General features: G+C 32.5%; 1 protein-coding gene across 4 annotated transcripts in view; it reads left to right on the top strand.

Moving 5' to 3' along the window:
* The window catches only part of RPS6KA6 (ribosomal protein S6 kinase A6), a 197192-nt gene that overhangs the window by 151116 nt on the left and 33389 nt on the right, over positions 1-12687 (top strand). For all 4 annotated transcript variants that reach the window (XM_068532501.1, XM_068532500.1, XM_068532499.1 and 1 more), the window contains 7 exons: positions 1372-1474; positions 2106-2236; positions 2685-2807; positions 3324-3413; positions 4602-4760; positions 7147-7308; positions 12248-12324. In XM_068532501.1, coding sequence (XP_068388602.1) covers positions 1372-1474; positions 2106-2236; positions 2685-2807; positions 3324-3413; positions 4602-4760; positions 7147-7308; positions 12248-12324 — 845 coding nt within the window. The remainder of the gene's footprint in view (positions 1-1371; positions 1475-2105; positions 2237-2684; positions 2808-3323; positions 3414-4601; positions 4761-7146; positions 7309-12247; positions 12325-12687) is intronic.

The raw sequence follows: 12687 nt of genomic DNA, 5'->3' as shown, positions 1-12687 counted from the left end.
AAAGAATCTAAGATGTTATTTAATTTCAAATGGTTCTTTGTCATGTATTAGAACAAATTACATTTGTTAAGAAGTGAAAATCTTTGTATATAGGTATTTTACTAAATTTTGAGAGAACATGAAAACAGAAACATTGTGAAATTCTGCAAAGTCATGTATTAAATTTTTTTAAGTTGCAACTCCCAGACTAATGAGCTTTTCTTAGAAAAGCTCACTTTTTGTTGTTGTTTACAACACAGCTTTATGTATTTTATGTACTATTAATCATCATAGGTAAGTGTTTCTGATTATTTAATTCTGGCACTGGTATTGAAAATTTTCCCAAAAGAAAAAGTGTCTCTTTTGATTTCTAAGGCAGAGGTAGAGAGCCACTATTCACTGACCAAATTATTATTTCTTCTGGCTTGTAGAACAGGTTTCAGAAGTTAATATTTTGATTTATTTTTTATAGTTGTAAAACTGCAACACATTAATAGTAGTAATATCCTGAAAGGCCACGCAGTGAACATACTGCATGGGAGTCTGCCCTTTGTCATATCTGTGTGAATCCCTCTTTCGGTGTCCTTGCATTCCCTTGTCATTTTTTTCTAATGCTTCTCTGCTCTTCCTTTTTCTTTAACTAGAAAAACTAGAAATTATTTTTCCATTATTTTTATATCTAAACAGTTTGTTTATTCCTCTTAAATAATAAAAGAGTGGAATGTGTACTTATTTAAATAAATGAAAATTACTTTAAAGTAATCCTCTATTAATTTTCCCTCACTGTGGGACTGTGAGCTTTTAAAAAAGTAGATTTCCAAAAAACAGTTATGTTGTAAGATATTTTATATGTCTTTCAAAAACATAAATTTTAGGAAGTTAGATTGTTAGACAAGTTTAAATTTGTGAATTCTATAAAAAGAGCTCTAAACAGTGCATCTAATGCATATTTTTATGTGAAAACAAAATAGGTATAATGCATATTTCTTGGAGATAGACTAATTACTAAGTTTGATATCCTAGAATGTTATTAGTTATTTCTGCATGGTAACATTGTGATATGTTCTGTATGGTTATTTTACCAGTGAGAATTCAAGTCAGTTTTTGAAATCCAAAACTGAACAGAATTATTCCTCGTGAATGCAACCTGTGGCATTGCTGCTGTGTTTCTTGGTCTCATTTGATTCTGTACATTATCTCTCAAGTTTAGATGATACACAGAATTTGGTTAACAGGTTAGAATTTAGAATTTGGTTAACAGGTATCTGAAGCCTGTTGAAATTTCATTTATGAAATTGTGAGTATTCTGTTAAGGACTGTGAATATCATGTTCTGCTTTAATAGTTTTTCAAGTATTAATACGTTTCTGTGTTATTCTGTTATTTCTTCTAGAAATTATATAAAAGAGAAGTTCAGCCTCCTTTCAAACCGGCTTCTGGAAAACCAGATGATACTTTTTGTTTTGATCCTGAATTTACTGCAAAAACACCTAAAGGTAATGCATGTTTATGTGTAACATCAGGGCTTTTATTCAGTTAGATGGTTAAAAAAGTAAACTAGCTTCTTAGGTAAAAACTAAAAGAATTGTAAGTTTGCAGAGGGTGGTTTGTCCTGTGTGGAAGTGTGGATCCTATATACAGCATTGCTTGGACACCTTTCAAGTAGAGGCTTTACATGGGAAATATTTACTAGGGAAGCACAGACTAGAGCAAAGGGTGAACGTTTTGTTTTTTTTTTTTTTTTAAAGTTTTTTGACATGCTAATGCATTAGAGGATGGGGGTAGGAGGTAAGATATGAGATATATCACTCTGACTCTTATAGTTTAGAATTTAATGAGGTTTACTTTTATTGGCATCTGTTTCATACATTCATTCAACAAATATTGAATACCTACTATGTACTAAGCAGTGACGGTGCAGAAGTGAACAGAACAGACAAAAATTATAATCTACATGGAGCTTGCATAATAGTATGGGGAAACAGATAATATAAAATACATCAAATACCTAATATAGTATGTCTGATGATAACATTTAATGGTTTCCTTTATATTCAAAGAAATGTTGACATTTCATATCATAAAATTCTGTGTAGTTCTAATTAAATATAATTATTTGGACATTAGATTCTCCTGGTTTGCCAGCTAGCGCTAATGCTCATCAACTCTTCAAAGGATTCAGCTTTGTTGCAACTTCTATTGCAGAAGAATATAAAATCACTCCGATCACAAGTGCAAATGTATTACCAATTGTTCAGGTAAATTCCACTTAGATTATTCAGATTACGGATAATTATTTCTTTCAGTTATTGCTAATGGATTTACAGTGATTTTTAAGTGATTTTTAACTGCTTCATTTATCTCTGTATAATGAATTAAAGATGTCTCCATATGTTTTGGAAAAAAGCAGACAGTAGTAACCTTTAATTATATTTATGTATTTATGTGATCTCTTTTGGCAAGAAAATGTAATGGGTGATGTATTAGCTAGTTGATTTAATTATTGTATTGGCTTTCGGGATCTAGAAAGTCTACAATTTAGGATCAGTTCAGAATCTGTGTAAACCATTTATAAATACTGATAAAACTTCTCTAGAATTATTCTTGATTTTTAAAAGATTTAAGAAGAATGTATACTTAGGAGAGAAGATAAAAAATGTGAAACCATATCATTCTCTTTTGTATTTTACTTTTTAACAAAAACAGATAAATGGAAATGCTGCACAATTTGGTGAAGTATATGAATTGAAAGAGGATATTGGTGTTGGCTCCTATTCTGTTTGCAAACGATGCATACATACTGCTACCAACATGGAATTTGCAGTGAAGGTATTGTCTCTGAGGCTAACTTTTTTTGGTTTGTTTTATATGTGTAAGTTAAATTGCAGGTTAACTGACAGACAGTTTTTCAGTGGAGCAAGTGGAGAAAGCAAAGATAAAATGATGAGGAAAACCTCTTAAGACTTAATATTTTCATTTTGAATTTCTTTCCAAGACTTTATTTTGTTCAATAAAAAAAGACTTTATTTTGGAGGAACAGTGTGTTTCATGAATGTCTTGCTTTTGAATAATTTTATTTTAATGTAGTATTTTAAGATTGAACAATTGTGACAATTACTGTCACATTTGGATCAAATTATCAGTATAGTTTTAGTTAGGTGGAATATAATGTGTTTTTTATTGTTTCAGTTATAGGAAATTTGTAAATATTAAAATAATGTGAGATAAACATTACTCTTGAGTTTTATTATTTTCTTGAAAATATAACCAAATTGAAATTATGTCATTCATTTTTAGACAAAGAAAATATTTTTCCTCTGAGATTGTTCTTGTCTTATTTCTTAGATCATTGACAAAAGTAAAAGAGACCCCTCAGAAGAAATTGAAATTTTGATGCGCTATGGACAACACCCTAACATTATCACTTTAAAGGATGTAGGTATTTAAAATCTATGTATCAGCTAAGCTAATGAAGTTATGACTTGGCACTTTATTTTCTTATTGAAACTTTTCATGGCCATGGTATGTTTACTTCCATGCCACAAAATCTTAAGACTCTTAAATTTGCCACTTCAGTTCTTCATTTTCCCCCTGTGATTTTATACTACTACCCTTATTATAAAACGTCAGAAAGGAACTATGATGGTTGGTAAATGAGACTGTCCTGATTACTTGAATGTATTCTAGGTGTTAACTAGTTAACATTATCACCAGCAACATTTATTATTCTCTAGTACTACAAGTATAGAAGATACAGGAGATTGGGAATCTGCCAAATTCTAGGAGATTTTACTTTCTTGATTGTACAGCAGTTGGCTGTAGCGTTGTGGATTGTTGCTTGGGTGAAATAGTATTAGTCTACTTTTTTTAAAGTGAACATATAACTCATATTAATAGATGTTACTGAATGCTGACTTTTCACGTAAAGAAAATAATGCTCTTTCCTCTGTAGAAAAGGCAGACAAATAAACCATCACCTTGATCAGTTTGTTTTAGATAATATGATATGCATTTTGATTTATAATCCTTAAATAGTATTTTATGTATATGTAAATGTATGTATGTGTGTGGATAGATAGATAGATATATGTCTACACATATGTGTTTGTATGTGTAGATGTAGATATCACATGATCTGAATAGAAGGGTGTACATATTTTTAATATATTCTCCTTGATATAGTATTTGAATTCAACAAATATTGAAGACACCATGTCAGATAAGAGACTATGGGGAAGATATTAAAAAACAAATAATATATTTACTGCCAGAAGGAAGCTTACTATCATTAAGGAAGGAAAGTGCCTATAATACAGTAAAAAAATGAGACAGATGCCATTTGAGAGGCACAAAGTTTTATTTTTCCATTTATATTCTTTGATGAAGTATAACAGAAAACTTCAAAAGTTAAAACAATTATATGTTTCACATGGTCTCACAGAATGGCGTAAGAGTCCATTTAGCCAGTTTAACCTTCAGTAGAGCCTGCACTATATTAATACTAAAGGAATAATATATTTTTTAACACTAGAGGTTCATTAGAAAAGCAAAGTAAATATAATTTAAAACGTTTCAGAATTGTAATTATAAATAATATCATTTATAAAATATGTTCTTTTTTAGGTTTATGATGATGGTAGATATGTTTACCTTGTTACGGATTTGATGAAAGGAGGAGAGCTACTTGACCGTATTCTCAAACAAAAATGTTTTTCAGAACGGGAAGCTAGTGATGTACTGTTTATAATAACTAACACAGTTGACTATCTTCATTGTCAAGGAGTAAGTTGTAGTTATATTCTTCCTTTTAATTCTGGGGCTTATATCTTCACAAAATAATATATAGGATATGACACCTAAAATGAATTACTTTTTCTATCACATATTTTTATATGGAATAGCCTAATAAAATTCATAATGTAGTGAAGGTTATAGGATTAGGAAATTGGGTAATACCTTATTAATTTTCTTCACTCTACCTGTTAGCCCTAATTTAATAGCATATTAGCTTTAAAAGTGGTTTGAATTATACAAATATATCTAACCTTGACTTTTAAATTATTAAACCTAATCAAACTTAAAAGTGAAACATAAAAGAGTTATCCAAGGACATGTTGTGAATATTATTCAAATTATACTATGCCTAACATATAAAGTTCTGGCAAGACTGCATATCTTGATTGTTGCCAGCCCCTCCCCCAATACAGTAAGAAATTTGGATTCTAAACATTTGAAGTATTACTATATTGAAATTTCTAGTGGAGAGGCAGCCCTGTTATTTTGCTTCCTATCTCTTCATAAAGAAAGCAAATGAACTGAGTTATCAAAAAAGGTCACTTTTATTATATATATAGCGAAACAAGAAAACAAAGTCACAAATAATTTAAAAATGTAAGTTTGAATAGTTGTAGTAGTAGGTATGTACCCACTTATGTATAAACAATAAAACAATGAACGACTCAGAAATGACATAATGAAAATTCTACAGGGGCCAGAACTCATTTTTGAGTGTGGTTTTATAGAGTACATTTTCAGCATTTTGAAATGTAAATTGTATAATGCTAAAGGAGTAGTTCTATAATCATTCAATTCCTTGATTGTCTTTATCAGCACACTCTAAAATAAAGGATGACCAGAATTTTTGAGAAGAAGAAAATGATAAACCTCTTTTGTTTATTATTTTAGAAATTAAACAATACATCAATTAAGTAAATTAATGACAGACATGTGTTGAGCATTTCTACATGCCAGACATTGTAAAAGGTATTGCAGATTCAACCATGGGTTTAAGTCTTGATCCTTGTCTTGAAAGACCTTTTAATGTAGCAAACTGCTGATTAAAAATAGGACTAGATTAAATGAAGTGGATAGTGTATCAGAAAGAAAATCATCACATAGAGAATTTCAGAATATTTTCCATTGCTAGCATTTCATTTGGTTCTTACTGTTTCTGTTTTTCTGCCGAGTTTTCATGCATTGAAAGCATTTTGTTTTACTTCACTGAAGATAGTTATAGGAGCTACTTTACTTTTTAATTTCTCATATTTATTTAGTCTTGTGAATTTTGAACAAAGGCATTTTGATGAGCTATAATTGACATATAATATTGTGTACGTTTAAGGTATACTTGTTGATTTGAGACATTTATATACTACAGTATGATTACCACCATAGCATTACCGAGCACATCTATCATATCACAATAATAGCCACTTTAAAATGCTTGCTGTTAGGTCCAACATGGTTTATATTGGAGTTGGAATTGATTTTCTTTTTTCTTGAAACTGTGTTCCGTTTTTTGGGGGGAGGGGTTCTTTGTATATCAGATAATTTTGGATTGTGTACTGCACATTTGTGTATTAACTTATGGAGATTTATTATATTCTGTTATTTTTCTCCAGTGATTATTTTTTGTTTTGTTTTGTTTTCAGTGGGTAATTTTCTTAGCAGGGTTTGTGCTGAAAACTTTGCTTTTTGAGCAGCAGCTGTGGTCTCTGTCTATATCTTTTGTCTTTATGAACTACTTTGAACCTCCTCTACACATTTTTGATTCAAGGGTCAGTTTTGGCTCTTTCCCTTACTGTATTCCTCCACTCAGCATTCACGGTTTCCCAGCATTTCTTTTCTGGTCCTCCAGGCCCGAAAGGCAGTGGCCTTTTCTTCATGTCTTTACTACTACTGTGTGCCCTAGGGGCTGTACTAAGCTCTAGGCTAAAAGCCACTGACTGATATGGGAACCTACTCATGCAGCTCCCTCCTTCAACCAAGTATGTACTCCCCACCGGAGTCTTGTCTCCTGCTCATTCCCCAGTACCTTCAAGGTAGTTGATTTTTCTACTCAGGTTTTATATTTGTTTACTGTGGGGAGGGGGTGTTGAGTAGGGTCTTAGTCCATTATATCCACAAGTGGAACTGATAAGTGAGTTTTGAGATTGGAAGTGGTTAACAACACTGGTGGCTTGATAAAAACTGGCACATCTGTCTGACAGAGATAATTTCGTCTGTGTACTTCAGGTTGTCGGGGCCATCATGGTTGGAGAAAGTATCATTTGCAAAATTTTATGATTGAGACATTTCCTTTTCCTGGAAATATATTAACTTACAATGTTTTATTCCACAGATATTTAGTTAGCTATAGAAATGTAAAGCTTTTTTTCTAATGTTCAAGGTTGTTCATCGTGATCTTAAACCCAGTAATATTTTATACATGGATGAATCAGCCAACGCAGACTCCATTAGGATCTGTGATTTTGGGTTTGCAAAACAACTTCGAGGAGAAAATGGACTTCTCTTAACTCCATGCTACACTGCAAACTTTGTAGCACCTGAGGTATTCTTTAAAACTTCAATATTTGCCTTTCATTCTTTTCCTTTAGTTAAATGTATTTGATATCATGTATGTGTTATGGTAGGTAGGTAAAAGCTGAGTTATCTTGTCCTTTCCCAGCTATAAAGCTCTTTAAATCATTCAATTCTGATAACTCCCAATATAAATATTCAGACTAATAACTAGCATCTGAAACCAACCTGAATGTAATAATCAGATTATTCTATTCTGTTGGGTTACATAGTGGTTTCAGAATCATACCCTTTTAGAACAGGGCAGAGAGTGAAGATAACCTCACCTTAAACATATTAAATATTCTAACTGAGGAAACTGAGGCTCAAAGTACTTAATAACAGCATTCACTGAGTAACAAAGCCAGGATATTTTCAGATATTTTGGTTTGTGCTGAACATGAGGTGATTTATATTGTTTAGCATTATACATAACATGGGCAATGCCATCCCCGATTATCTTTAAGATCTTCTAATTCATGGAGAAAACAGCTTCACAGGTTTTTTTTTTTTTATAAGCAGTGGGGTTTTTCTTGGCAAATAACATTCGTATGTAGATCTTAGAGAGAAGAGACAGGGAAGGTGATGATGAGGAAGTCAAGGGGTGCACGTTTCACATTTGGCAAGCTCCAGCAGTCTGTCAGTTCTGATAATGGGGATGGGAGCTTTGACAGTAGCAACTCCCACAGCAGTGAAAGTATGGGTGATGAAAAATGAATCAGGGATGGCATTGGTCATATAGATTCTTTTTAAGTTTTCTTTGTAAAAGTCAAGAACTGTTCTTATATGTTATGAATAATGCTAAGTCATATGGATTATCGGATGTTTAACACAAATCAAAATACACAGATATCCTCAGGTTAGAAAAATTGAATTTTCCAAGTCAGAAGAAGAATAAAATAATTTGAGGATGAATTCCTATCTCATGTGCATGTTTTTTTTTTTTTTTTGCATTAAATACTAGTCCTTTATGGATAATATTGCATATCAGATATAATACAAGATACAGTATATTTCTTGAATTGAAATATCAACAAATCTGTATTTTAATGTAGCTATTAGAAAAATAATATTTCTAGTGATGAAAATAGAAACATAGAAAATAGGAAAATAACTTTCTAATAGTGAAAAGTTCCCATGTTAAAATTTATTAAATCTTCCTTTAAGATGTTAATGTTGAGGAACAAGTATAACACCTGCTTTACAGGGTTTTTATGATAAGATTTGCCCTGTAAGAAATTATGTATGTATCCAGAGAATGTGCTTTAATCTATATTCTAATTATATTCATAGAATAATGAATGTACAAATTTTTATCACATTAAAATATATGGAAACTGTATTTCCCAAAACAAAAATTGGGATGCACGCATGATCCAAGAAGGGGTTATTGTACTGCCCCCAGGTGTAAGAGATATCTTAGACATAAAAAAAATTAGCTTTTCTAGGGCATTTTAATGGTTTTATAGAATAGGAAGATAGAAATTTGAGATTAAGGCTCTTCTGTTAAATATAGGGTATACTGTATATTTCTCATTTCATTAAAATGAAAAATATACAGTATGTTTGTGTTTAGATTAATGGTTAGGTAAACATTTTTAGATTAATGGCTAGGTAAACATTTTCAAATGAGTACAAATCTGCAGAGTAGAATACAGCCCATTGATGCTTTTTATCCTACCAGACTTCCATTGTAGTAAGACACTCTCACCATTGTAATAGTGAAGGTTTTCAGGTGGGCATGTGGAGACCACTTGTCTGTAACTAATGCCTCTAGTGTCTGAACTACCTTTGGCTAGGTTAGTATTTGTATTTTCAAAATGCTTTGAAAAGTTTTATTATCAAGAGCTGAAGCCTCTGCTAGCAATCAATGCATATTTGTAAATTGTTATAAATGAAAAACAGGTTTGGGGTAAGATTTGTTTCTAAAATTTCAGACCCTTTCAAAAATTATTAGTGAAGTGTATGAAATGCATCATTTTTTTTATTAATTAATTTATTTATTTTTGGCTGTGTTGGGTCTTCGTTTCTGTGCGAGGGCTTTCTCTAGTTGCGGCGAGCGGGGGCCACTCTTCATCGCGGTGCGCGGGCCTCTCACTATCGCGGCTTCTCTTGTTGCGGAGCACAGGCTCCAGACGCGCAGGCTCAGTAGTTGTGGCTCACGGGCCCAGTTGCTCCGCGGCATGTGGGATCTTCCCAGACCAGGGCTCGAACCCGTGTCCGCTGCACTGGCAGGCAGATTCTCAACCACTGCGCCACCAGGGAAGCCCAATGCATCATCTTTTAAACTAGAATCAGAAAGATTCAAGTATCCATGCAGATATTTGAATAAATAATAGCATTTATGAGAGTATAAATTCATTATTTCATCACAGTTCATTAAGAGCCCTTATTTGCTAAAAGAGAAACTAATTAGTAGTACAATTTCAGCTGAACAATAAGGAATATTCATTCACTTTTTTGATATGCATCAATTCAGTCAACCTCTTAAGGCTTATTTACTTAATAGATGTGCTTGTACTATACCTATGTCACAAAAATTAATGTATCTCAAAAAATATTTATTCTTTTATAAAAGCAAATCTATCATATTATTCAACTGACATTTAATGTCTACTGAGGTCTAAGAATGATCCTGAACTAGAGGAATTTACAATATATTGGATGGATGCTATGCCTGCAACTCTTTTAAAAAAGTAAATGTGAAATTACCCTGCTTTGCTCTGGCTTTGGGCTGTCATATGTTTTGCTCCAAATATGAATTTATCTGAATGAGAATCTCTATGTTACATTCTGATGATTTGGGAAGCCAAATGAGAGAGAAAGTAAAGTCATTAACTACTTTAATTCTGACTTCTATCTTCTTTGTATTTAACTCGATGCAAGTAAGAAGGTATGAAACACGTTACTTTCTACACTGTACTCTTTCATTCATCCCACTACCTTGCCTTGTTTTTTTATGGCTGTATGTTCTTACTATTAATAGGACATTGAGACCTACTCTAGAACAAAAGTAGACTGCCTCTTCTTTACACATACAAAATGGGTTTAAGTGTGTGGTAAAGCTAAACCAAGTTTTTCATGGTTGACCCTAATTAGATTAAGCAATATGATTCCTCCAGTGCCTTTCTTCTCATTAACTCTGAAGGTTTTGGGAGTATGAAATACCTATAGCTGACTCACTGATTAACCCTTGCCTGCCCAACTAGTTCACTAAGCAGTCCCTCAGCCTTGGCTTTGCATTGGATCATCTGGGAACCTTTAAGACTATTGTCCTAAGGGAACCAGGGAAAACATGGTGATGCCCAGAACTACAAGAAGTGATGAGAGGGCTTCCCTGGTGGCGCAGTGGTTAAGAATCCGCCTGCCAATGCAGGGGACATGGGTTCGAGCCCTGGTCCAGGAAGATCCAACATGCCGCGGAGCAACTAAGCCTGTGCGCCACAACTACTGAGCCTGCGCTCTAGAGCCTGCGAGCCACAACTACTGAAGCCCGCGTGCCTAGAGCCCATGCTCCACAACAAGAGAAGCCACTGCAATGAGAAGCCCGTGCACCGCAACGAAGAGTAGCCCCCACTCACTGCAACTAGAGAAAGCCCGCACACAGCAACGAAGACCCAATGCAGCCAAGAATAATAAATAAATAAAATAAATAAATTTATTATAAAAAAAAAGGAAGTGATGAGAAAAGGAAAGAGATAGGGGAAAAAAGCAGGAGAGGTTTATGTTTCACTAGAGGATGCCAGGTTAGGCTTATCGTGATGTGAATTGTTTAGCTCTACCTCATTATTTATTAGGGCCTTTGTAGTCTCCACTTGTGTTATTTACATAAGCCAGTTAAATAGGTATTTTGATAGCCTATTCAGCTTCCCAAGTTTGCAGGTACGTGTGTTCTTATAAATACACTTTGACTATGAAAAAAACATTATATGTTGAATTTTAAGTTAGTTAGATACTTATTATTCAAGTCTGGCCATTGTCAAAGCTAAACATTAATATTTTTAGCCTTTTATAAATGAAATGTCCATTCTGGTGGTTATACAATCCCCAGTGTTAATGCATTAATAATGTTTCTATTTTGTTCCTATGTCTAAAGGCTTTAGCAGTGGGCTTGTTTTTCTAAATTTAAAAAAAGGTCTTATTTCACCTCAAACTAGCTATTAACTTCACAGAGAATATTCACATGAATATATAATAAATATGTTATTTGATTTTTATTAATACTAGTCTCAAAAGAAAAAAACTACCAAAATTATTATATGAAAAATTAATGAAACCATTCAGAATTTATCAAATGTGTGTTTGTGACCCAGAAATATACTAATTTTTTTTAAAGATATGAGCCTTGTATATAAAATATAAATTAATCTTGCTTTCATGAGATTATATATTATCTTACCACCTCTTGTGTAGTAAGGAGGCAATTATCATAGATATTAAAATCACAGACATTAGAGTAAGAATGCCTGCTCCACCACTCACTAGTTTTGTGATATTAGACAAATTACTTAACATTTACCTCAGTTTCCTCATCTTCAAAATGGAAGTAATATCTATCTCATAGAGTCAGTGTCAGGGTTAAAAGACAGTACTCTGTGTAGAATATATTAAGCTCTCTGTACATATTATTTTAAATTTTGATGTGTCTGGATTTCCTGAGAGGAGGAGTGAAAGCTCATTGAGGTCAGGGATCATATCTTAAAAAGGTTGTTTTTTTTGTATCACTCATGTTGCTTAATCACATTAATAGCCACTTATTGAATGCTTGTTAATTGCAGAAGACTTTGCCTTTAACATTGTGAATCTATTTTTGAAAAGATTAAAATGAGCTAAATTGTGAACATTTGTGAGATTATTAGAAACACAACTTTCTTTTAGATGAGAAAACTGAGTTTATACTGAGTAGTACCAGATGAGTATTTCTTTCTCAGGTTCTTATGCAACAAGGCTATGATGCTGCTTGTGATATTTGGAGTCTGGGAGTCCTTTTTTACACAATGTTGGCTGGGTAAGAAATTTGTATACTCAAATTAATTCACATCATTATTTGAATTTCACCTGTATATTTTCATCTAGAAAGAGGACAGATGAAAGTAACCTTAAGGTAAATGCTATCAACATTTCAAAATATTATATATTATGTACTTATAAAATTAAAAAAACATAAGGTAAGGTGTTTAAGGAGGCATTATTTAGATATATAATTAAAAGATTGTTCAATTAGAACTAAAACTTCTAAAATAAAGCATATATTTTTACTTTGATATTTTACATTTGAGTGCATTACTTTTTGAAAATGTTTACTTGAGCATAAAATAATTTCATGGTTCAGCAGGTGCTTACCCACTGAACTTGCTGATGTTAATTTTTT

Source organism: Eschrichtius robustus, chromosome X, assembly GCF_028021215.1.
Source record: "Eschrichtius robustus isolate mEscRob2 chromosome X, mEscRob2.pri, whole genome shotgun sequence".
NCBI classification, from domain to species: Eukaryota; Metazoa; Chordata; class Mammalia; order Artiodactyla; family Eschrichtiidae; genus Eschrichtius; species Eschrichtius robustus.
This window is presented reverse-complemented; position numbering and strand designations above follow the sequence as displayed.